Genomic DNA, 26087 nt, shown 5'->3' with positions numbered 1-26087 from the left:
ATCTGCTTGATCCCAAGCAGAAGAACTAAGGACAGAGGATGGATATTGCTGAACTAGCCTTCAAGAACCCAAGGTCATCTTGATCCTTCAGTATGATATCTGAGAAGAACTTTAATGGTGGCTATAGAGGACAATATGCCCCTAGTCTGTTAATCAGTTTTTTAGATGAGCCAAATTGTTTACTTATCACCAGAAACCTGGCATGAAAATATTTAAGGATTCAAGTCCTTTTGCATTTCAGAGGTTGAGAAATATTAAATTAAAATTAAATATTAAGTTTATCTCTATGGATGCTGTTCTTAATTCCACTGATACCTTCCCATTATTCTCCCAAACCCTTTTCAGAGCAAAAGACCAGAAATTTTGTTTCCACTTATAATGGCTGGAAATGTTACTTGAGTAGTGTTTACTTGAATGGAAGATGTTTACTTGAATGGGTCCAGATTTATAATTGGCCTGAATGAACATATATAACATGTCAACATACCATGCTTTTTATTGCATACTGATATCTTGGAGTCAGAATTCCCAGGCATTTTGATCACTAACAAGTAATGTAATTCTGAATCTTAGTTTCCTCATTCATAAAATAGGGTTAGTAATATTTAAGCTATCCGTGTGAAAAGTTTGTGATGAACGATTTTTATAAACTTTGTAGTACAGTGGACTAAATGTACTGGATTTTTTATTTCATTGGTAAATGGAACATCAAAGTTATTAAATTTCAATATTAATACAGGTCAGTTCCTTCTTGAAATTGAGTCTTAAAGAGTTGTCTCAAACACAGATGTCAAGCTTATAACCTAGTATATCACAAATCAATTTAGATTGTAATTGGGAAATGTTTTTTTTTTTAAATAAATAAAAGTAGGGTACAGCATGGAAAATGTTGTTTGGAAGTTTTTTAAGCCACTGTGGGACCTACAGGGATTATTGGCCTTGGACATTTAGAGATTTAGTGACTTGCCCAGAGTCACACTGGCTGTGTCAGAATTTGATCCCTATGAATATAAGCGTTTTTAAATTCCAAAAGCAAAAAAAAATGGTGGGGGGATATGAAGTTCTGAGTTCATCAAAAAAACTGATTGCATTTTTTCCCCATTCATCAATAAAACTTGCTATCACTAAAAGACATTTATTTCATCATCCCTAGCCATTTATGATCCTGGCTTATTATTTACATTCTTTTCATCTCACATGAATGTACACAAATACCAGTAACATAAACTCATCTAGCATAATGCATTGAACACAGTAGGAGCTTAATAAATGTTTGGTGAATTATATAAATATAATATAAAAGAGACCCTGGTTTTGATTACATTGAAGCTTTGTACATTAGGTTTTGTTTGTACTTTAGGATTGTTTTAGCACTCTTTATGTTTAGAAAAGTAGACTTGAGATTCCATTCAGAGATTTTTTTGTTTAGATGTGCTAGGTGAAAGAAAAGAGCAATTTAAATTGTTACACATCTTTTTAGAAAAAAAAAAAAGTTCATCATGAAATAGCCAGATTATTTGGGCACAGTGACTAATCTGCTCATCTCATTTAGGAACAGAATAACCCTTTTTAAAAAGCTACACTTAGTATTTTACAAAACAAATCACATCAGAACTATAAACTCATGTGAACACACATTTTAAAAAAATGATGGAAATGAATTAATTTTCTATAAATAGTTTTTCTATCAAATTAGGATTAGATTTAATTCTACCTCACAGTGTTATTTTGAGGCTTAAATCCTACAATTATTATCAACAACAACAACATTTAGCCTTTACCTTATACCTTAATGTTTACAGAGGGTTTTATAGATGTTATCTCATTTCATCCTCAGAATAAACCTGAGAATAATACTTATAATAATATTATTTTATAGATAATGATACTGAAGCACCTAGGATTTCTGACCTATTTAGACTCACTCAGCTAGTAAGTGTTAAGCCTGGATTTTAACTAAGGTCCTCCTGACTTCAGATTTGGTGCCATCTAGCTGTCTGTTTCAATTATTTTGCAAAAATTAAGACACTGTATAAATGTCATATATTAGTATTATGAATCCTTTCTCATGTCTAGTTCTTGTGTTTAAATTAACTCTTTGTTATTCATATCTTGTCCTTAGTCTCTGAGCCCAAATGCCAATTAGTTAAAATAACTTGAGTAAATTTAGGGACAATATTCTAGCTTTTCGTCTCAAGGCACAACTTTTTTAAAAAAGTGAAAATTATTCCAAGAATAGGATGCTACTTCGCAAACAACTCATCACTGTCAGAATGCCTGTCATTTGTGTTAACAGGCCATTCTTTACCCAACTATAATTTCTTTGATGGAAAGGTTAATGTTTAGACTATTAATGTACTCATTTCCAAACATAAAACCTACAAGACTGTTAACTCTTAGGTTCACATAGAATATTCTAGGAAGAGATCCATGAAGCCATATGTAATCTTAAATGTTTCTTCTTTTAATGAATCTGTAACATCATCTAATTATTCTTTCTAGATGCCTCCTGCTGTAATGAATCCAATTTTCCCCATGAATCACTAGTAGAATATATTCCTGACAGTGAACACAGTAATTTAGCATTTTTTCCTTTTCTTCTGCAAATTGAAGATGCCCTACAATTTACATTTTCCACTTATCTTTTCTTTTCCTTCCTCTACATACGTCAAGATTTACATGTAATCTGTCGCCTAAAGTTAACTGAGACTGAACAAAATGATTCTGTGTTCTTGGAATTGAACATTCAATTGTTGACCCTTTAGAGGTAGCTTCTTCATCCAAAACTTTCATCTTATATTGCCTTTAGCCTATGACTTTCTGCCCCAACCACTTTTTCTCTAAGGACTGGGATGAGCCATTTTGATATAGGCAGTTTAGGGAACTGAGACGTTGGGGATGTATGAGGTAATAAAATGGTGTAGGCATTCTAAGTGCCAATCAATGATTGGAGGAACAAAGGAAGCTCTGTTCCTTATTCCCTGCCTTCAGTTTAAATAACACATAAACAGTTTCTAATAGAGGAAACCTTCTTCATGGGCTTTTTCATAATATAAAATTGATTGTTGACATATTAGTAAAACAACATTTCCTTGGGGCATTGTGTTAGCTTTATTTCATAGAGTTCTTTTTAGTAGTTGTGTTGTGTCATAGTGTCTTAATGCTGAGAATAGTTATCTAATTCAGCCTAGACTGGAAAGGTGGATTCCTTCTCGAATACCATTGGTCATCCAACCTACTTTTGAGAGTGTTTGAGTGATGTAGAACTTAAATAATTTTTAACAATTATCCTTTATACTTTGGGAATTGTCAAGAAGGTTTTCCTTATTTTAATCTGAAATCTGCCTCTATCTAACAAACTTCTCTCATCCTAGTTATGCCATGAGAGGCTCTGTAGAACAGATGTAATATCTCCTTCTTGGTATAACATTTCAAATCTTCCCAAGTCTTCTTTTCGTTAAGGTCCTATTATTTTTCCCCCAGCCATTCTGTTTAGGACAAGTCCCCTTGCAGTTCCAGTTGAGCAGCTAAATGGTACTATAGTGCATAAAGTATTAGGCCTGGAGCCAGGAAGACCCAACTTTCTAAGTTCAAATTTGACCTTAGACATTTATTAACTTTGTGACCCTGAGCAAGTCACTTAACAGTGTCCCAGTTTCTTCATATGTAAAATGAGTTAGAGGAAGAAATTGCAAACTGCTCAAGTGTCTTTGTCAAGAAAACCCCAAAAAAGGGGAAAAAAGAATTGGACAAGGCTATAATGACTAACAACAAAATGATCATTCACCCTCCTCTTATGATAGGGCTTTAGTGGGCATATTTTCTAAGCACATCAGAAAAAATCAATCACCCAAGTATAAGGTATAGAAGAGTTTTGATTTACATTCTTTTTTTTTTTTTTGAAAAAGAAATCTATGTTGATAAAATAAAATTCTTAAAATATTGAAGTATTAAATTAAAAAAATTGAAAAATTAAATATTGAAAGATCCTTGCATAGTAAAAAAAAAAATGTTGGATTAAATACCCAATTTGTAGTTCTGTAGCATTTACAAATCTCTTGGCAAAAGGCCATATTTTTTTGACAAGAAGAGATACAAAGTAGACTTAGTAATGTGCCTGTCACATGTAACACTCACTTAGTTTTTCCCCAAGTTCTAGATAAACTTTACAATTTAATTTTCAAGTGCAGATGGGAGAACAAGATCATACAAGGAAGTGACCCAACTGATTACTCTGTCACTTTGTAGAGGGGGAAACAAGCCTGGAGAAACAAAATTATAAAACTTACTAAGTCTTACTAAGAGAGGCAGAACCAAAGGTCACATGATAACTTTGGGAGGGGAAAACCAAATCTTTATCCATTATCACCATTTCGATTCTGCATTTCAAAAAAGAGAAACAGATAAAATGAATTGAAAGGTGAATGCTATTAAAGCTATGATTTAGTGATCTTCCTTGTAGCTAAATTGTATTTTTGTATCATTTAAACATATTAAATAATCTCACCACAATTATTTTATCTAAATTTTAGGACCTAAAATAATAGTTCCAAAATATTTCTGGTGCATACTTTAGCTACAAAACATTAGACTTGCTAAATAAAGTCATTCTTAGAAGCTAAGTTTTTACTAGGTGAAACGAATGTTTTCTTGTGCATCCAGTGGTGAGTTTCTTTCCCCCATCTACAAATTATATGTGAAGACTTAACCATATTTTAAATTTTGTCTTCTATTAGGCTGATTAAGATGCATAGCAATTTTGACATTTTTTAAAAAAGAAAATCACACATATATAGTATGATATTCTGGCCTATATTTATACTTTAATATCCTTTTTTTTCATTATTCAGGTAAATACCAGCTGTCTCCAACAGTGAATATGCCCCAAGATGACACTGTTATCATAGAAGATGACAGATTGCCAGTACTTCCTCCTCATCTTTCGGACCAATCATCCTCTAGCTCCCATGATGATGTGGGATTTGCAATAACAGATGCAGGAGCATGGGCTAAAGCCACAATTAGTGATTCAGCAGACTGGTAAGATCACAGTTCCAGGCTTGAAAACAATGGCTAATTGCAATTACATTTTCTTGTACTTTTTAAATGGTTGATCACAGTGCATATTTAATCACAGAATTTTTTTTAAAGCAGTATTCAGCCTTCACTATTTTCACACCCTTAATTATCACCCTTTTAATAAAAGAAACTTTTCATGTAAACTTATTGATTTTTATTAGCCTTTCAGCGGGTATTCTAAACAATTTAAGGGGGAAATTCATTTGTTTTTATGGTTTGCCAATGGCTGTTAAGTACTAACTATCATATGCAGCTTTGCTAATTTCATTAAACATTTTAAAATGTAATTTAGCCACATAAGCCTCCCTCCTCTCCTGTCTTGACTCTCAAGATCTTTTGAATAAAAATATAAAGGCATTTTGGACAAAATTCATATTACTGATGTTTAACCTTTGGAAACCAAGTTTTCTGACTAAAATTTCTTGTAGGTTGATTTGATTCTACTGTTCATGTTTATTATTTATGCCAAATTCATTGACTCTTTGGACAGGCATTTTTTATTAATGCTTTCTTTTTGTCTGTGAAAAGAAAATAGTGCTTGATATTATTGAGCAGTTATGTATTATTTGAATATATACTAATTTGCAAGTTTAGTAATTATATACCTCAATAAACAAAATAAAAGGTCCCTTTGAGGAATTTCCCCCCTCCCTCCTTAGGTTGCAGTGATAATTAACACCAGCAGTATGAAGTATTATAGTGGAATTTTCTCATTGCCCTGTCTCTAGGGTCTTTTAGGAATGCATCAGCAAAATCCCATTTAAATGGTGGTAGCATCACTCCTTTTATTTGTCTCAGTCTGCCATTCCTTTAAAAAAAGATCCTTCTTTCTCTAATTTACCCTTTCTTTTGCTGTCCCTTTGCATTTTTTACTTCCTCTTCCCCTCATTTTTCACTCCTCCTTTCTGTGTTTGTTAATAAACCAAACTTGATATCTAAGGAATTGATGTTATCAGTTCTGTATATTATTTTCATGAGCTTAAAAAGTATATTTATCTCCTTCTACTTGTTTCTCTGGTAATGCTGCAGCTGTTCTTGGAATAATTTTCCCTGTTTGGGGGGTCTTCAAGAACTCCATCTGTAGCTTTAAGAAATGAGGGGTGGGGGAAGAACCTAAGTGAAGTTCTCCTGTAGAAAATATAAGAATTTTCAAATCAAACCCCCCGCAACAATGGATGATAATAGCTTATCTCTGAGTGAATTTTCACTTGTCCATAGTGAGGGGGGGAGGGGAGAGGGGGACATTGTACAAAATAAAACATATTTGAAATCTGCAAATGCTGTTACATTTACTTGTGTAGTTCATGTGTCTTTCAGAAAACAAAAGCAACAGCAATGATTATAGGGCTTAAGCAATCCCCATATTCATCTGGGGAGGGGGGAGGGAGACTATTGCGATCTCCACCTTTACATGGAATTATTGAGGTCTTTTGGTAAAGTGTTAGCCGTAGGAGCTGCTTACCATATTGCTTCTGATGCACTGTCTGGGAAAATAAATAAATAAATCTCAGAAATAGATTGTTGCATTCATTTCCTGCTGCTAATGGAAGGAGAGAGTCTTGGAAAATGGAGGCGCCTTGTGTGATTTTTGCTAGAAGGAGCATAGGGTAATGTTAAGAATATGGACGAAGGGTTATCCAAACAATGATGGCAGCTGTTCTGAATCACAGCAGAAAATGTAAGCTTTCCAGCCTGACAATATCTCTCTAATCCTTGATGAAAATGTTATGAAAACAAAAGGGCAATAAGACAGGATTAATAACTGGAATTTTAATAACATCAAGGGTCAAAATCCGGTTACATTCTTTAAAGAGTCCATTGTTGTTCTTACAGTCTTACTTGTTAAGCATGTTGATGTATTGCCCACTGCATACATTAATTTAATGGGTTATATTGATAGGAGCTCAGTAATAATGATGCAGTTTAAAGACCTTCACTTTCAAGTTATTTTTAGTAACACATCTAAGCTCATTTGATTTTTTTTTTTAAACTGAGTATTTCTGCAATTCATTTGCAAATTGTAGAAGGCTGGCTGTGTCAAATGGATGTGTCCAATTAAAAGTTTTACTTTACTGATGAGCAAAGTATGCTTTTTGCTATCCATTAATTAATTTATAGCACATTAACGATAATGTTGCTGATAAAAATGATGGCATAACATGTGCCTCTTATCTTAGTGACAACATAATTTCCAAGGAAATAAAATAATTTAAAATTACACAAGCAAATCACAAATTTTTAGAGCTCAACTCTCACATCAACAGTTATCTTTTACTCTTTTTTAATTGTCAAGTTCTATGCAGTTCAGAAAAATGACTGGGGATAAGAAGCACCTGCCAAAAGGTGGATTAGTTCAACAAACTGAACAAAAAAGTTCTGTATTTGTACTACTTATCATCATTAGCAATATCTCTTTCAGGATTTTCTCTTGAACATGGATAGATGGATGGATAGATAGATAGATACATACATATATATACATATACATACATACATATTCCTGGATGACAACCTGTTTCAACTCAATACTCCATGGTTATATGGAGCACCTAGTACCAAAAAGAACTCATGATATAAGTACATTTTGAGGCTTGATGCTTGAAGGCAGCCATTGATTTACGTCCTTTCAGTCAAATGTTTGATTTACTTTTGAGTACAATAAAACAATGCCAAAATTTTGATAAAACCAGGTTAGACTGAGACTTTTACATTGTACATATTCTATTTCTCCAAAAATTCTGAAAAATTAGAATTTAATATAATTTTTAAAAGGTGTTCTAAAAAATGGAATTCCTAAGAAAGGCTAGTGAATCCGTCCATAGTATTCCTTTGCTCAAAAATCTTAAGAGGCTACTTATTCCCTATGGAGTCACATGGAAATGCCATCGTCTGGCATTCAATGTCATACTATCCTCACTTTCCAACCTTATCTCACATTACCCTTGCTCTGTGCTTGGTCAAACTGGACTATTCTGTCCCTTACAAAAACATGCTGCATACTTTCCTACCTACTGGCCTTTACTCATATTTTTTTCATTATCCCAGAACCTCTTCTCTCTCCATTTCCTCTGTTGCATCCCTATTTACTTTCCTTCCTTCCTTTATGCATTTTCCTCTTCATTAGAAATAGTCTTCCTCTGAGTTCTCACATGGCACTTTGTCATATACTTGAAGTATATCACTGTATGTCTGTGCTTTCAACTCTATGAAGGATCATGTTTTGTTTAGGATTTGTTTTACCAATTTGATTCTTAATACCTAGCAGGAGTCCCCTACACACAGTAGACATTTAATAGATATTTCTGAATTTGGCTTCAAATTTCAATTGTTCAATAAAAATTAAGGATCATTTCCAGGCAATGAAGTAAGATAGTCAAAGGCTGATAATGATGAAGTTCTGTTGGCAAATTCAATTAATTACTATCATACTGTGGGGATAGCCCTGATTCTGGAGTCAGAAAGTCCCGTTTCAATTTCAATGTCTCATACTACATATGGAAGGATGAGCAAATCATTTAACTTTCTTGGCCTTCAATTTCCTCATCTGTACAATGAAAAGCTTGGACTGGATGACCTGCTAGGGTTCTTTCCAGGTCTAGATCTATGAGAATTTTAAGTGCCTACTCCCATGTTTGCAATGAGTAAACATAAATTATACATGTGTATACATGTACACATGAACACACACATACAGAGACATACTATTTAGAGTTTTTTCAAACTCTGAGGAGTGATACAAAAGCAGGGCAATCAGGTAAGATTTCTTGAAGACATCACTGAATGTATCAAATGAAACCTGGGAGTAAAAGCTTTAGGAGAGGTTGTTGAGGAGAGACCACTCCACACATGAGAGAGCAATCATTGTAAAAGCCAGACATAGAGCCACATATTGTTTCATAGTTACACATATTGTTTTAATAGTTATATACTATATTATCATTCTGGTTTGTCCTGCAAATATTCCTTAGTTTCTAGAATTGAGAAGAGGGGAAAGTGACCAGTACAGTGATAGGACTTCCTACTCCAAGAATCATGTCTAAGATGAATATCTTATGGAGAGTATTGGTTCTGGAATATTGTTTTTCTTGAAGTAAAACCATATACCCTCATCAAAAACCTTTCACTAATTAATAAAAACTACATCTTTAAGAGAAAAAAAATCCCCTATATAAAAGATACAGGATCAAAAAAACCTCTCTACTTAGGTAGGAATTATTATTTGATATATTTTTTGATTCCACATTTTGGTAATTTTGGGGGTGTTTCCCCCTCTCTATGCTTGTATAGCCCAGCTTACTTTATACTTTAAATCCTGTTATGATAGGGTAGAAATGAATGTCACTCAGTCATTAATCACTGAGTCAATGACTGTAAGCTATAGTAAGTTCTTACTAGATACTGGCCATTTTATCCCCCTCAGGGATCTCATTTTGTAATGGTGGAGATGAAATGTAAATAACTAGGTCTGTATGGGAAGCATATAATAGAGATGGAAGGCACTAGCAGCTTCAGTTACCAAGAAATGGTGCATAATCATAGCAAGAGGGAAAAGAAAAAGAATAGCTAGAAAAGAGCTTCTCTGAGTCTCATTTTATTTTAGATTTTCCGTAGAATAGACAGTTTGGTATAGTAGATGGAATGCCACCTTTAGAGTTAAGAAAGTCTGGGGTTTTAAGCGACTGAAAAAGTGACTGAAACCTTCAATGCTCTCAGTTAAATCTCTAGAATGAAAAAAATTGCAGAGCAGACAGTTTGGGAAAGGGAATTTCCTTTGGCCAATGTAATCAAATATCATTCCCCCAGTTTTTCTATTTATGTCCAGCATTTTTAAAGATTAAAGTGTTTAATTTGGACTAAGCTTGTTTCAATTAATAAACATGAATTTTACTTATATGGGATATGTTCTTAAGAACCATTTTTTTATATTTGTTTGCTCCTCCAGTTCATTGAGTCCAGATGTTGATCCAGTTCTTGCTTTTCAACGAGAAGGATTTGGACGCCAGAGTATGTCAGAAAAACGCACAAAACAATTTTCAGATGCCAGTCAATTGGATTTCGTTAAAACACGAAAATCAAAAAGCATGGATTTAGGTAGTGAGTACAATCTCCATGAATCTCTATCTGAATGTGGTTTAGATGCTATCAAGATAAAGTCTTGTGCCAAGCACATGTATGTGTCTATTTATTTCGGGAGAGGGAGAATGAATGATTTGGCACAAATTTGTATTTCTGTGAGTTTATGGTAACCATATTACTCACAAGTGGCATATTTACATAACAGGCAATATGCTAATGTATATATGTTTGCTTATGGGAAAAGAAACAAACACATGTGCATTCATGCTACATTCATGTATTTCTGGGGGGAAATGAATTTAGAATGAAGTCAACAGTGATTCAACTGTTTGTTGATGGATGATATGGTTGGAGGCAGGGGAAGTGAGGCTTAAAAGTTTAGGGGGAAAAGGATTTGGAGAGAAACCATTATCTCAATCCATGTGTAGAAATTGGTTAATTTATGACATCTTCTTCTCATTGCTATTCTTTAAGCTTAATTTTTTAGAAATTTGTGTGCTGATAATCAAGGGATTTAACTCAATCTAAAATAATGGTTTGAGACAGTATAGCTGAAGAAATTCTTTTAAAGCAACTGAGAAGAGGAAAAAAAAAACATAATTGTTCAATCATATATCAATCAGATAGCATATCTTCAAAATCTGAACCCTCTAAAATAGAGTGGAACAATCTTAGTAATTATCTATATACTCATTGGGTGATTTAAAAAAACCTTTTGTTAATCAGCTGTATCTTGTGGATGCTGTTCTTTGGTGGCTGCATATACTTCAAAACTAAAAGCATTAATTCATCATATGCGTACCAAAAGTAAAATCTGGCGATGACTTGCCTTGGCTAATTATATATGCTAACATGTAAATAACACATGTGCCTGTGATATGAAATGACTAACAAGTTGTTTGGTGAGCTGCTTTTTGGATTTAAGGTTATTTGCTTGATGTTATGTAATTGCATGAAATATGACCTAAGACAAGCCACCTAACTGAGACCATTGGAATGGTTAAAGCATGTGGACATAGGCACTAACTGGGCTAACCAATATACATTTACCTTTTAACAGTAGCTGACGAGACTAAACTCAGTACTGTGGATGACCAGAAAACAGGTAAGAATGGGCAGTAAGGCTGTTGCCATAGAAACATTGGTCCAAGACACTTACCACAATTATAGAATTGCCAATCAAATTGCATGAAAACATGCCTCTTCCAATGCTTGCATGGTTTTTTTTTTTTTTTTTTTTTAAGTAATGAAATTATATGGAAGAAAAGAAAAAAAAACACTCTTGGGAAAGATGATTACAGGCAGCATCCATAAAATGATAATAGAATAATAAAAATTAAAAAAAAAATAATAACATAACATGCCCCAAAAGATATGGGGATTATATGATATACATGCATAAGACATCTCTACTTAGGAGTAAGTTGTAATATCAGAATCCTATATTCCTCAGCTAGTTCTTGATAAGGATAGTTTTTTTTTTGAATGGTTTCCATTTCATTGAATAGGATCTAAGTGAAATTTGACATTAATGGTTTTTTTAAGTAATCTTTTCTTGTTTGAAAGTCCACAACAAACAGATTTGTCAAGTATCTTTTCACTACCAAAAAATGAAGTAAGTCGGGCAAAAGAAGTATCAGTTCCAGGCTTACTTCAAATGAGTTAGGGCATAACTGACATACATGTATAACATTTTGTACCTATAGTAAAAATATCACTACACTGGATTTTTCTTTCATGTGCTATATAAAACTATCAACTGAAACAATGTATTTATTCAAATGGTTTATTTGGTACATGTGAAAAATGGCTGATTTAACATATTCTTATAGAACTGAGTATCTAGGATTTTTTTTTTCATAAGTAGTTATAGTAATGTATTTAACCTTTAAGATGCATTCATGCAAGTTTGCTTTGGCCCTCTGGATTGCCATTTTAATATATAGATCTAATATATAAAATAAGGTTATATTTCTTAGCACTAATTAAGTGTGATTCACCCCTTAAGCATGAGGCAACTAGTTTTTTAACATGCTTCCAAATTTGATTTCTCATATACACATGTAAAAAATATTATAGAAGTGTCTTTGGGTTGTAATCTTTTATAAAATAACAGATTACATAAAAATTATTTCCAATGAAGCATAAAATTAACTTTTGTGTAAGTCAGTTTTCTTCTATTCTCAGCCTGGCTAATGAGCTAATGAGCTACCATCTTATTAAGCATAAATTTCTCTCTCTTTCTCTCTCTCTTTTTTGCTAGACAGTAGGGTTAAGTGACTTGCCTAGAGTCGCATAGCTGAGAAGTATTAAGTATCTGAGATCAGATTTGAACTCAAATTCTCTTGACTTCAGGTCGGTTAGGCATAAATTTCAAATGACCTATTAACTTATTTCGAAGCAGTACATTAGAAAATATAATTTGATGATTCATGTCTATACAATAGACATCCATATTTAAAATCAATGATGTTTACTGGTCCCAGTTTTTATTTTCAAGATATATTTTCTGCCCATGTTAATGTCCATGACAACCACATTCAGTCACGTAGGTTAAAGGGCATGATCTCAAAAACCTGATTAAAATAAAGTAAATATTTAATTATATAGCAACTGAGAAAAAGAAAGGGACAATTTATCTTGATAATTTTTGCATAATGATGACCAGATTTCAAAATATAAGCAATTGGTTGCTTTCCAGGTGAGGACAGATTTATAATTTAATTAAACACTTGTTTTTGGTAATGTTCTTAATTCTAGATTTAAAAAATGACAGTTCTTACATGTTGTACATGATGACCTACTGAATTCAATTATGAAGAATTATGAAAAAATAGGAAATTTTATTTGATTTAAACAAATTAATTTATGCAAGCTTTGGGTGTCATTCAGTCTGTGTGCATAAGCAACTATTTAAAATAGGCCTTTTCCTCTTAGTAGATCATGAATAGATGTTCAATTATTTTTCTCTTTTACTTCACTTGAGCTGTCAGAGTGTCATGATTTTACAGTTCAGTTCAAAGGTTAGTGGTATATTCTGTGACAATTTAGTGTGGTTCATTTGTCTTAGTGACAACTGATAATCATAGTTGGATGCCATGTTTTTCTGTGCCTTTTATTAAGGCTAAGATACATTCAGTCCTCCTTTCATACAATTTTTTGTTTGTTTGTTTGTTGGAAGAAACAAAGCATCAGAATTAAGGAAAGTCCTGTGAGTAAATTTTCTGCATCTATATTGGGATTTAGTGTATCATACCTTCTTTTCTTGATGGAAAATTTGGTTTATTTTAGTCCTTGAAAGGGAGGTGATAAGAGATGTATTTATGTTCTTGGCAATTTCATTCTTAAAAATAAATTACATAGTGGTTTTTTTTTTTTAGTTAACATATCTTGAAAAGGGAAACAATGGGATGCTCTAAAATTAATGGATTTCGATTTTACATTTATGGTATTAAATTAATTTAGCCAGAATTTTATATTTAAAGAACATTTTCAGTTGAATTTAGAATTCAGTGTGCTTCTAAGTTGGGAATATACATTGCTTATTATAGCTAGTGACAATTTTTTTTTTTCTCGTGACAAATGGAGCTGTTTTATTCATATTCTTATTTTAGAAGACATTTGCATCCTATTTTAAATGAGGAGTAACCTTCATTTGAAAACAGTTTTAATTATGATATGGTCACAGGAAACAAATCCAAAAAAGATGTCATTAGAGTAGAAATCCCAGGAAAGGAATTTCAGAGGCCATCTAATAGAACTCCTCTTTTTTGCTCAAGATGTGTTTGTCTATTCCCTCCCAGACCTCTAGGGAGAGAGAACCTTTGCCACCTGCTGGAACAGCCAGTACTTCTGGATAGCTGTAATGAAGTGATTTTGCATATTTCCAGCTAAGATAGGCAAACAGCAGTTCTTATGTCTGCTCTCTAGGCCAGGTATTAATGAAGTGTGTACTGTTTCATAGTGATACTTTCTTGCCTACTATCTCCTTCACCTTCATGTTGATGGCCACTCAAGCTTCATAGCTATTTAGATAAATAGATGGATCAATAAAATAAATGAAAACCTTCCTACCATTTCTGAAACTGATTATTTGTATTATACTATTCTGAAAATATTGTCACTCCTAAGCCAGGTTTTCCTTGGGGAAAGTAAACAGGAATATTTTTCTCCCAATAATTTATATTGACATTTGTAATACTTCTTTTTAAAACATCTTAAATAGGCATAATATGTCTCCTTTATGATTATTTTTTGCAAACTATTAAGTGATAAAACAGGCACATTTTATTTAGAGATTTAGAAATTAAATATCAATATCCAACAGTGATAACCATTTCTTTTCATTAATATTTGGCTTTGTTTCCTTTTGGTAATGTTTTGACACAAAAGTTGATTTTCCCTCCTTCCTTATGACATGAATATTTATTGAATTCTCTCTTATTAGTAGATATGGAAGAAAATTATAACATTGAACATTCATTAAAAATAATATATTTGTATCACTTAGTGTGGTATTAATTGAAGGTATTGAAGATTGAAGGTATTAAAAATTGAAATTGCCCTTTGAGTTTTGATATACCATGTATATGAAACCTGGCCTTAAAATGATTACATGTACATATAATAAATATACACATATGTGCTTGTATATCTATGTGCACATAATATACTCCTATAAAATGTGATTGATGAATCAATTTTTCTCCCCATATCAAAATTCAAAGGATACCTCTTTTTCATTATATGTTCATATTTTTGATTGGTATGACCTGTATCTTTTTTTTTTTTTTAATATATCCTGACTTGAACTATACTTCCCTCTTGTTAATAGTGCAAAGCAAATGAAATGAATGATTCAACATTTTGTCAAGCGTAGTTTCAAAATTGAACATTTGCTGTCCAATGTGATTTCCATATTTCTTTGATATTTTACTCTCAGACTTTAAAGCCCCATGTCATACATATCTAGCTTCTTAATAATGATATGACAAAGTTATTCCTTTATCATTGATCAGCATATGGGCTGCTGAACCCATGCAGAGTTGGAATACTTCCTTGAAGTGGTTTATCCATGGGACAGGACAGAGCATATATTACTGTGACTCAATGCAACTTATCCTAAGAGGTCAAACATGAGTGGATGAACCATTCTCATTTAGTTCAGATGAGTTTTAATGTGACTCAGTGCAAATTATCCTAAGAGTTCAAACATGAGTAGATGAACCATTCTCATTTAGTTCAAATGAGTTTTAATGTCCTTCTAAAGACATTATTTTATGTTGCACTTTTCCCACAGCCTCAAGAAAGAGAACTAGAATTTTAGTTACTAAATATTTCACCTCATATTTCATTGCATCTTTCCTTGTAATTACTGCTATTCATCCCTATCTTCTCTTTTTCCTTCTTTCTTTTTCTTTTTTCTTGTCTTTCTTTTTCTTTTTTCTTTTTTTTTTTTTTTTTGGCTGAGGCAAGTGGGCTTAAGTGACTTGTCCAGGGTCATACAGCTAGGAAGTGTTAAGTGTCTGAGACTAGATTTGAACTCAGGTGCTCCTGACTTCAGGGCTGGTGATCTATCCACTGTGCCACCTAAATGCCCCTCTTTTTCCTTCTCTCAAGAAACTATAATTCTGGGCCTGTTGAACTTCAAATAATGCATATAGATTTGTCTCATTTTTGATACTTCTGAAATAGTGATGCCTTACAAGACTTTCCTCTTTATAACACATACCAATTCTTTGAGAGATTATTTTTTTCCAGTGTAATTTTTGGTAAAAGCATTATTCCAAAATAGATTCTCTGGTTAACTATGCTCTGCTTTCAAAAGGGAAAGGAATCCCTTGTGAACTATTTGCTTACATAGAATTTTATATTTTTTGTATAATGAGAAGAGCACTTAGTAAAACATATTAATCAGAATCTTTAACTTGTCTTGCAAATAATTTGAAGCTGACCTAAAGGTTGAAGTGTAAAAGTTAAGAATTAGTCTAGTTCTTTTGCTTTCTCTAATTATCTCAGTTGCATTTCTTGGTTATTATAGTCCATTGAGATTACCAAGAACAGATATATAAAATTTCTTTGAAGACATTACATCTCTTCTGTCTTCCTTGAAAAAAATGTGGGTGATGTTAAAATAAAAACTATCAATAAAGATGTCTTCTGTCTACTTTTCTTTTCCTTTATTATTATTTTTTTTTAAGACAAGTAGATATTACTTTATGGATGTGGCAAATGTTTGTTTTAAAAGTTACACAAGGTTGTCTTGTTTTCATTTCTGTGTTTCTCCATGTTGTTGTCAGTCTTAAAGGGAATTAAATACATGCCAATGAATTTTTAAACAATCTTTCAAAAGGAGATCTTTTTACAAATGGAAAAAACTGTAAATAAAACTTTTGGCTGCAAAACTAGTTAGATAAGCAGTATTGTTGTAAAAACCTATCATAAATGGAAAAACTCTTTCATTGCCTTAGCCAACAAAGAACAAAGAAATCCTGTTAAGCATATCCCTATAGAATTCAGAGGAATAATCAAGCATGCAATTCTTGGCACTAATTCTAATTAACTTTTTTTTTTTAAACCACCAAGGTTCCCCCAGCAGAGATGTAGGACCTTCGTTAGGCTTGAAAAAATCCAGCTCATTAGAGAGTCTTCAGACAGCTGTTGCTGAGGTGACTTTGAATGGTGACATTCCTTTCCATCGTCCTCGCCCGCGGATAATCCGAGGACGTGGCTGCAATGAGAGCTTCAGAGCAGCAATTGACAAATCCTATGATAAACCTGCTGCAGATGAAGATGATGAAGGCATGGAGACTTGTAAGTTGATAACAGCATAAAAAGAATACATATGATTCTTTGGCACCCTTTTGGAACAAGATTTAATACTAGTCTGAGCCTTTTGTTTCTGTTTTTGATATTGACTCCTATTTTCCTCAAATGTGTTGAACATATCTTAGAAAGCGCCATTCTACTCATCTTCAGGAATATCAACATTATCCAGTAATTTCTTTTTAAAATTCTCAACCTCCTCTGTGAGGCAGTAGCATAGTACATAGTCAGGCTTAGAATTGTGAAGACTTCAGATTAATTAAGGCTTCTTGACATCTCCGTGGCACAGGTAACTGTATAAGGTTATAGTTTATGGGTATGTTGCCAATTTGTGTTGACAGAGAAGTTTCAACTTTATACTAATGAAAATACACATTTCTCCCCCCCCCAAAAAAAAAATCCTTAAAAGTTTAATACATATTGAATTTAATTAAACTAGAATCGCCAATTCCTCTGTGGCAAAGGACCTAAAGAATTATTGTTACTTTAGTTGAAAGAGATTTTGTTAATTTTTATAATGTAACTGCAATAATTTGAAAATCTTTAACTATGGTAGGTTATGTATAGTTAAATTTAGTATAAAATACTTAAGTGCAGCAGAAAACCATGCCTTTTTTTAAACCACAATATTCATGTCATATTGTAGAGCAGGAGGTGTTTTCAGAGACATAATAAACAATAAAATTAGGGCTTACTTTATATCTGTGTTAATAGCCATTAATTTGCCCTTTGAGTTCTTTAACTTCAGATATAGTCTAATGTGTGAGAATGTCATTAACATGAAAGCAGCATTTGAAAGAGAATGTTATCATTTTCGAAAGGTTTGTTGAAGTGACAGCCTTGTGTAAAAAAAAAAAAAAAAAGCAGCTAGAGATAATTTATCTGCATTGTCATTAATCTTAATTTTGCCATTTTTTTTTGTTTGATTAGAGATTTTGAGCCATATATGACTACATAAACATATAGATGGGATGAGGAGTAGAAGAGTTTATTTTTATGATTTTCAAATATTTTATTTTCTCCAGTCACATGTAAAATACTTTTTTTGCATTTGTTTTTAAAATACTAAGTTCCAGATTTCCCCCTTCCTCTTTATAGCTTCCCCATGTGAAGTTGTGTGAAACATTTCCATAAAATCATGTTGCAAAAGAAAATATGGATCCCAGTCTTAAAAAAGAGAAAAATCCTCAAAAAAAAAAAAAAAAGAAAATGAGGGGGGGAAAGTATGGCTTCAGTTTGTATTTAGATACAATCACTTTTCCCCTTTGGGTATGGATAACATTAAATTCTTAAGAGTAGTCTTGAATTTTTGTATTGCTGAGAACAGCAAAGTCATTCACACAGTTAATCATCTCACAGTTTTTCTCTTCCTATGTACATAATGCATTTTACTTTGCTTGAGCTCATGGAGGATTTATCAAATTTTTCTAATAGTATCCTACTCATCATTTCTTATAGAACAATAGTGTTCTTTCATAATTCCATACCACAACTTCTTCATCCCTTCCCCAATTGATGAGCATCCCCTCAATTTTCCTTTCTTTGATGGGACATATTATTAATGAAAAAAATTCTTTTAAAAAACCTTGATTATATAGTTAGCCAGTATAAAGGTTTTGAAGAGGACATGCATGTAACTTGTACCTAAATGACTTTTTGAAAATATTTGATATGCAATATTTTGTGATAGATAGAGGAAATGATTGATTTCTTCTACATGTTATTCTTTTGATCTTGTAATGTCACTTTCTTCTATCCAATTCTATTACTTATTTTCTTTCTTCTTTGTAGTTAATCTCCATTTTTCCTATCTTACATGGCCTGTTCTTAGTATAAATTGCAAACTCCTTTTGCCAATGTATATTGCCAACCCAGAAATACTTTTAAAATATCTGGTTGTCATAGTCCCTAAGATCTTCAACCATGACAATTTTCTGTATAATTCAATTGTCTTTCATTTTATTGATAGAATAGTGTCAGCTTCTGCCATGAATCTGAATTATTGAACCCTGTTTGAAGATGGGTATACTCTTCCTCAAAGAAGCTTTCATCAGTCTATAATTGCATGGTAGTTAGCAGTTTGCTATTTTACTTTTCAATGATTTTTCTAATTTATGCCACCCAAGGTTGTAGATCCCTCTCCTTATTCTAGTGTCCTGATTTTACCCTATCTTGTTTTTATCACACAAATGGTATTTCCCTCATAAAATCTTATGAGTTTTTAAAGAAAATTGTGATGTCCAGGCTAGCTTTCTGGAAGTCCTCTGGAAGGGCTTTTGTCTCAGTAGGATAGACACCATGAGAATGGACAAGAATAGAGTCTAAAGTCTTTATTGACAGTCTGTGTCTGTCGTAGTCTGACATAGTCTCAGTCTGACCCAGTCTCATCCAGCAATCTGCCAGTCTCCCAGTCTGCCAGTCTCAACCAGTTTCCATTTTAGTGCAGGAGGGAAGAGACCCAAGGAGGATGGTCAAAGATAGAATGTCTATCTTTCAGTCCTTCTTAGCCCTTATATACTTATTGTAATTACATCACTACAACATATTGATTATGTGTAAACTTAGAAAACTGTTACATCACCATACTAAGTACTAAATATATATGTGAACTAGAGAATCATCAATTCCATTGAGTTAACACCTTGTTTCAAATATACTTTTCCAGAGTTCTAGCCCTCTACAGAAAATGCTTATGAGAACTTTTTTCCTGAACATTTAAAATAAATGTATTTTGGCCTCTACTCATCTCAACGTATAAATTAAATATAAATTTATTAAATTTATATTATTGTAATATAACTCACTTGTTATTGCTATAGTCTACTTAGTTCTTCAATCTCTTATGAATGAAAAAGCACTTATTAAATACTTACTAAACTTGTGTAAAGAACTGTGCTAAGAATGTGAGCTACAAATGCAAATGCAAAAAAAAAAAAAAGTCTTTCTGCTAAAAAAACCCTTACAGTCCAATATAAGGAAGCAAAACATATATGGCAGTGCATGATCTGGAAGTCCAGTAGTCTAGGAGATATAGTGTTAGGCCAGAAATAGTGTCTGGTGATCCAGAAAGAGTGTGCAGGAGGCCGAGCAGATGGCAAAAAAGATAGAAGAATCATAACTGGGCAGCATTAGTTATAGTAATCTGTGGTATTCATTCATCAAGCTTGCTTTATGACAAGACAAGGGATCACTGCCATTGTTGTTTTGGGTCCAGATCAAGAGTGTAACAGATAAATTAGTTATCAAAGAGATGCATCAATAATAGTAAATTTATTTGGTCTAAGTTGAAGAAATCCCAGTATTAGGATTGAGATTTGAATGTATTTTATAAAAATATTTTTCTTAAAAAGGGTCCATCAGTTTTTTTTTTTTTTTTTTGTCTGACAAAATGGTCTGTCACAAAAAACAATGAAAAACAAATGGTTAACTCCCAACCTAAGGAAAGCTCTAAATCAGGGACTTAGAATGGCCTCTTGGATTTATAGAGGAACTTAGAAGTCCTTGGTTCATTCTTTTGTAGTTTTCTTTTTGTCACTAAATCAAAGTTTGAATTTTGAATTAAGAAATATTTATTCTGTACCTGGCATTTTCTGGTGCCAGGCATTTTACTAGGCACTAAGAATGTGAGCATGGAAATGACAGAGAAGGAAGATTATCATATTTCTCCCCTCCCCGCCCCCCTTTTTTGACAGTATTATGCCCTTTTAGAATGAACCTTGTTCTCCTTATCATTGTGCCGTGACATGTAATACTATGTTTTGCTATCATGTACTACAGTTCTTGTACAAGGTCAGCCAAAAAACAAACAGATTTTCTACTGTCTCAGACTCTAGATACGAGGTCAATCCATCAGTTAAGAAAGTATCTATGGTCACTCCCTTGAAACACAACCAACTACCAATGCCATGTTGTAAATCCAGCTTAATTAGGTGTTTTGTGTGTGCTGTAAGTCCCTATGGAAATAGTTCCTATTTGGAAGCCCACTTACTCCACAGAGAAGTGACAAGTGTAGCTTCTATGTACCTAGGCTTGTAGCTATGTATGGAATACTTTTTTTTTTTTTTAATTGACTTGTATTTGAATTGTATTAAAGGAGATTTTCTTGCTAGGACAAAATCAGTTTCACAGTTATTCATTTTTTAAAAAACCCTTTTGTGTAAGGCATTATGTTAATATGCCTAATAAACATAACAAAATGAAAATCACTCCTTGCTGCCAAAGAATATATATGATACAGAGGGATAGACCTTTTGCCAAGACAAGAAAATGTAAGAAAGCTCCAGGAGGGAGAGGACATTAAAAAGAGAGGAAACAGGAAAGGCTTCCTCTGGAAGGAACCTAGGAATTCTAAAAGAAAGAGGCAAGCAGACAACATGGAAGATACCCAGGACAAAGAATCTCTGAGTTCAGGGTATAGCAAATTACCCGTTTAAACTAAATTGTATTATTTATTTAAAAAAAAAAAAGGAATAATATAACATGAGCTTAATATATATCTAAGGGTTTTGTGATTCTTCTTAATGGTAATATAGAGCTTCTGAAAACTCACGAGTAGGATATGGTCCAGTCAGATTTTTGGCTGCTATTTGTGGAATGGTTTGGAAAGGAGAGAATTTAGGAGAGTACTGAAGAATGCTTTTGCAGAATTCCAAGCAACATATCCTGTGAACATTAGCTGTAAATAGATGTGAGAATTTTTAAAAATTTAATGAGATTTAGAAATTGATAGAATATCAGGGATGTAGAGAGGCACCTATATAGGAAAGTTGAGCGAAATAGTTTCTCTATTAGATTATAAACTCATGAAGAAAGGGATCCTCTCTTCCACCTTTATTTATTAAGCACTTACAATGTGTCAGGACCTGGTCGAGATGCTGAGGTTTCAAACTCAGAGAATAAAACAATCCTCACTCACTTTACAACAAGCTTTTGTTGAATCAATGAATGAATGCCTCTTAAGGATGATGTTCTTACTACTGTCCTCTGTGTTTATGGCTGTGGTTGAAGACACTTTGTATATACTCACTATGGAAAAGACTGTTTACTTTAAGAAATTGTAAATATTTAGAAATATGGTTTTCTTATTTGTCAAACTTGGATATTCTAGTGCTGCTACAGAATTCTAGATTTTGAATTGGAAGACCTGGATTCAATATCAAAGTTGTATCATTTTCAGTATCGTATTAGTTCTTTCTGACAATTTTCTTTTTCTAGGACATTTCTAGACACAATGTGTCATGATAGCTTTGGATTTAAGAAGACCTACATTCTAGTCTCATTTCTGATACATGCATTCCCTACAAGTCTCTTAAGATTTCTAAATTACAGAATTACTGTCTATCTCCATTGTTTCAGTGAATTTTCTCATTTGGAATACCGTATATTAATGAAAATATAAATCTAGTCTGCCACCCCACGTGTGTGTGTGTGTGTGTGTGTGTGTGTGTGTGTGTGATATTTGACTTTTAAAAATGGATATACCAATAGCAGTTGTTTTCTGTAGTCCTGTATTGACCTGCTTTCAATAATGTTAAAACAATAAAATGTTGATAACTAAGAGGCCAGGAAACCTTGAGAGCAAGATCCCTGGTGTAGTCCCCTTCTATCTATCCCCTTCTATGACACTCATGTTCTTTTCATGGAGAGCTCAGGGTTTGTGTCTCTCATCTAATCCATCTGCTTCTTCATATTGAATATGTCTGTCTGGAGTAAGATGAAATCATGTGGTCTGGGACCCAGCTTCTTCAAGTCACTACCTATGTTTGACAGGTTAGGGCAGCTACAATCTGCTCCCTGCTCCATGTAAATCAAGCATGCTGTCTGTTTCTCAGCAGGCTGCTTATACATCCCTTAAATTAATGAGTCCTAGGTACTTCGCATGTAACAATATGGATTTATTTTCAGAAATAATTCTGAGATGTTCACTTTTTCTTTTTCGAGCTGCTTGTTAAATGGGAAGCATATAATGACTAGTAAGAAGGGTAAGAATCAGTATGGGACTAAAAGAAAGACTGTCTAAAAGATTGAAATTTTTATCCTAACAATTCAATGTGAGAGTTTTAGGAAAAATAATTTTACTGTTGTATAATGTGAAATTCAACTCATTTTTACTAAATTCTTGTCATGTTGCCAATTTTATAGCTTCCAAATTGATGCTTTTCCTGTTTTGTCCCTTTTTCAATTTTAATTTTTCATTAATTTGTATATGTATCCTGTTTCCTTTGTTTTTATTATATACTTGTGAAATTAATGAAGACGGGTTTTTTTTAAAATATTAAGAACCACATCTGGCTCACTGGGATCTCATGATATAGAGATAAAAGGATCCTCCAAAATTGACTCATTTAATATCCTCTTTTTATAATAAAGGGAAACTAGAGCCCCAAAATGATGTGACCTATCCATAAGTAGTGTATGAAAGAGGTAGGATGTCAAGGTCTTCTAATTCTGAATCCAAGGTCATTAACATGATACCATCTGCTAACTCAATGGAAGTTTCTTTAGATGAAGCTAAGTTAATATTTACTATTAAATGAAAACTCATCCTACCTAACCACATTAAACTTTGGTTTCTGGTTAGTGACAGATCGTTTCTTACTGTCTTGCACAACATACTTAAATAGTCCAAGCCAAGATTTCAGTATTTTATAAAGCAAAACAGTCAATTTGTCTTGAAGAAATGAATCATGAAATGAATTTCAAGATAAATAATTTTAAAATTATCACTTCTTTAGCAATGCCAGTATTAGTGGGTTATTGCATGTTATTTATAATTATTGCATGTTAAATATAAAATGTAAAATGTGTCTAATTTGTTGAAAATAATAATGCATTTGACACTCATAGTCTTTCTCTGTACAATAATAATCAGGGTAATGTTACCTGATTATTTTATGTAATGTACTTGGATCTAATATATACATGCATATGTTGGCTTTTGTTTTCTTAAAATATTTTTCCTTTATGACTAGGGCATGACAGTTTCAATCATTTCCCCCTTCACTATGGTTTCGGGTGTCTTCCTCTATATCTTTGATATATGATATTCCATGAATTATCAAAGGCTATCCATAAGCAATATAAGTTAAATCAACAAGCATTGATTAAATTCCTGTTATATGCCAGGCACTGTTAAAAGCTAGGTGGTGCAAAGAAAGGGGAAAAATAAAACTTGTCCTCAAGGAGCTCATAATCTAGTAGAGAAAGCAGCATGGAAACAACTTTGTGCAGTAGGATGTATACAGATTAAATTGGAGATAGTTCCAGAGGGAAGACACTAACATTAATTAACTATATAATCCCTCCTTGTTGCTGTATGTCTGGCCCATCTTCCTTTCAGCTGTTCATCTCTCTAATGACATGATGATACAAATAATACTTTAATATGCTTTCTACTATTATTTCCACTCTGTCATATTTTCCAAATAGGGTCTAACTTTCTTTTCATATGTGCAATTCCTCTAATGCTTTTATATTCATTAAAAAATAATGAGGCATATTTTTCCATTGACTTTATTTAGTTATTTTCATACTACTACCTTTTTTGCTTTTCCTCTTCCTCTTGCTTCTCTTCCTCCTTATCATCATCATGACTTATGTTTATATAACACTAAGTATTTTAAACATGATAATCTTTAAACTATAGTCACAGTAAATACTCATAGAACTTTATATTATTTCATTTAGTCCTCACAGTAATCTTGGGGAATAGGTACTACTATTTATCCTCATTTTAAAGAGGAGAAAACAGAACAGACACACAATTGTCATACAATATTCTAACTTTTTTTTTATTGTTTACATCACTCTATTTTCTCTTTTTAAATTTATTTAAATTTTTGTTTATGATCTAAAACAAGCATTTCTATAACATACTAAAATAAAAAATGTACATCAAACTGCAAATCTGTTAAATACATTTTGAGAATTACTGATTTTGTTCGCTATTATTGGTTCTGTATCATATTTGCAATCTATCCTAATATTTTTTGCCATTTTATTTCAGTCACTCCACAACATTGGTAAGCACTCAGGCACTATAATAAATGATATGGACACAAGGAAAACTAAAAGAACATCACTACATTTGAGAAGTTCATAATCTATTTAATTATTTTTCTCCTTCCCCTTTCAAATCTTAGAACAAAGCCCTCTTATACTATTTGTTAAATATCCTGCCAAAAATATTATTCATGATCCTCTGAGATGCCCTCTATTTCATTTTATGACATCATTGTTATGGTCAAGTACCATTAAGAAGAGCAAATCCTTTCATTTTGTACTGGCCAAGAAGCCAACTGTTTACTTCACATATCTTCAAAGTTATAATTTTCATCTTAAATAAGGCATGCAAATTATATTCTTGGTGTCAAGAGCATCTTTTCTCCCTAGATCTTCTAAGTAGTAAGTAAGTACTACTTAGCTAAGTAAGTAAGTACTAGTAGCTAAGGAAGACATTCCTACATATTTTTCATCCTTTTCTTCTCATTGAAAGATGATTGTATGTAATGAATGAAAACTGGTGACTGAATAAGGCAGGTGGGCCATGGTAGCAAATACACCTTCATTTCTATATGTCCTGCATCAAAACCTGCTCTATTCTTTTTTGTGCTTCTCCTGGATACTCCTCTTTAAAATCTACCTTGTAGCTTAGTATAGTGCACTACACATTTGCTATGTAATATAAGCAGAAACTATTTCTTTTGGTGCTTTTGCATGATAATATCTTCCAACTTGCAAGATCACAAGAAATCTTAAATACCTCTTAATATCCTTACCACAATAACTGGAAATAATTCTAGTGTTCCATTTTCAGGGAACTAGAGTTGAAAAAGTTGAGATAGTATACATAGGTTTACATGGCTTGTAAGTGAATCAAATTTAAGCTTTCCTTATACAAGGTCCAACACTTTGCCTACTATACATTTTGAATAAATGATTTTTTTAAAAAGAATGACATCTCATAGAAATATGACCTTAAAAGCATAGTTATCCTTCTAGGCAGCAGGTTATAACAGAATGAACAGAGGACTTTTGAGTCATGAATCACACTATGTTTGATAGTAAAATAATTCTGTTTTATGGGTGATGAAGGGAAAAGATGGTTT

General features: G+C 32.7%; 1 protein-coding gene across 15 annotated transcripts in view; it reads left to right on the top strand.

Annotated features, from left to right (window-relative positions):
* PARD3 (par-3 family cell polarity regulator) overlaps window positions 1-26087 on the top strand; it is a 666346-nt gene that overhangs the window by 420679 nt on the left and 219580 nt on the right. For 5 of the 15 annotated variants that reach the window (XM_052000528.1, XM_052000515.1, XM_052000523.1 and 2 more), the window contains exons 16-19: window positions 4851-5040; window positions 10022-10173; window positions 11216-11260; window positions 16741-16968. In XM_052000528.1, the coding sequence (XP_051856488.1) occupies window positions 4851-5040; window positions 10022-10173; window positions 11216-11260; window positions 16741-16968 (615 nt within the window). The remainder of the gene's footprint in view (window positions 1-4850; window positions 5041-10021; window positions 10174-11215; window positions 11261-16740; window positions 16969-26087) is intronic. The other 10 variants (XM_052000522.1, XM_052000521.1, XM_052000525.1 and 7 more) reach the window with 4 other exon arrangements.

Source organism: Antechinus flavipes, chromosome 5, assembly GCF_016432865.1.
Source record: "Antechinus flavipes isolate AdamAnt ecotype Samford, QLD, Australia chromosome 5, AdamAnt_v2, whole genome shotgun sequence".
In the NCBI taxonomy this organism is placed as follows: domain Eukaryota; kingdom Metazoa; phylum Chordata; class Mammalia; order Dasyuromorphia; family Dasyuridae; genus Antechinus; species Antechinus flavipes.
This window is presented reverse-complemented; position numbering and strand designations above follow the sequence as displayed.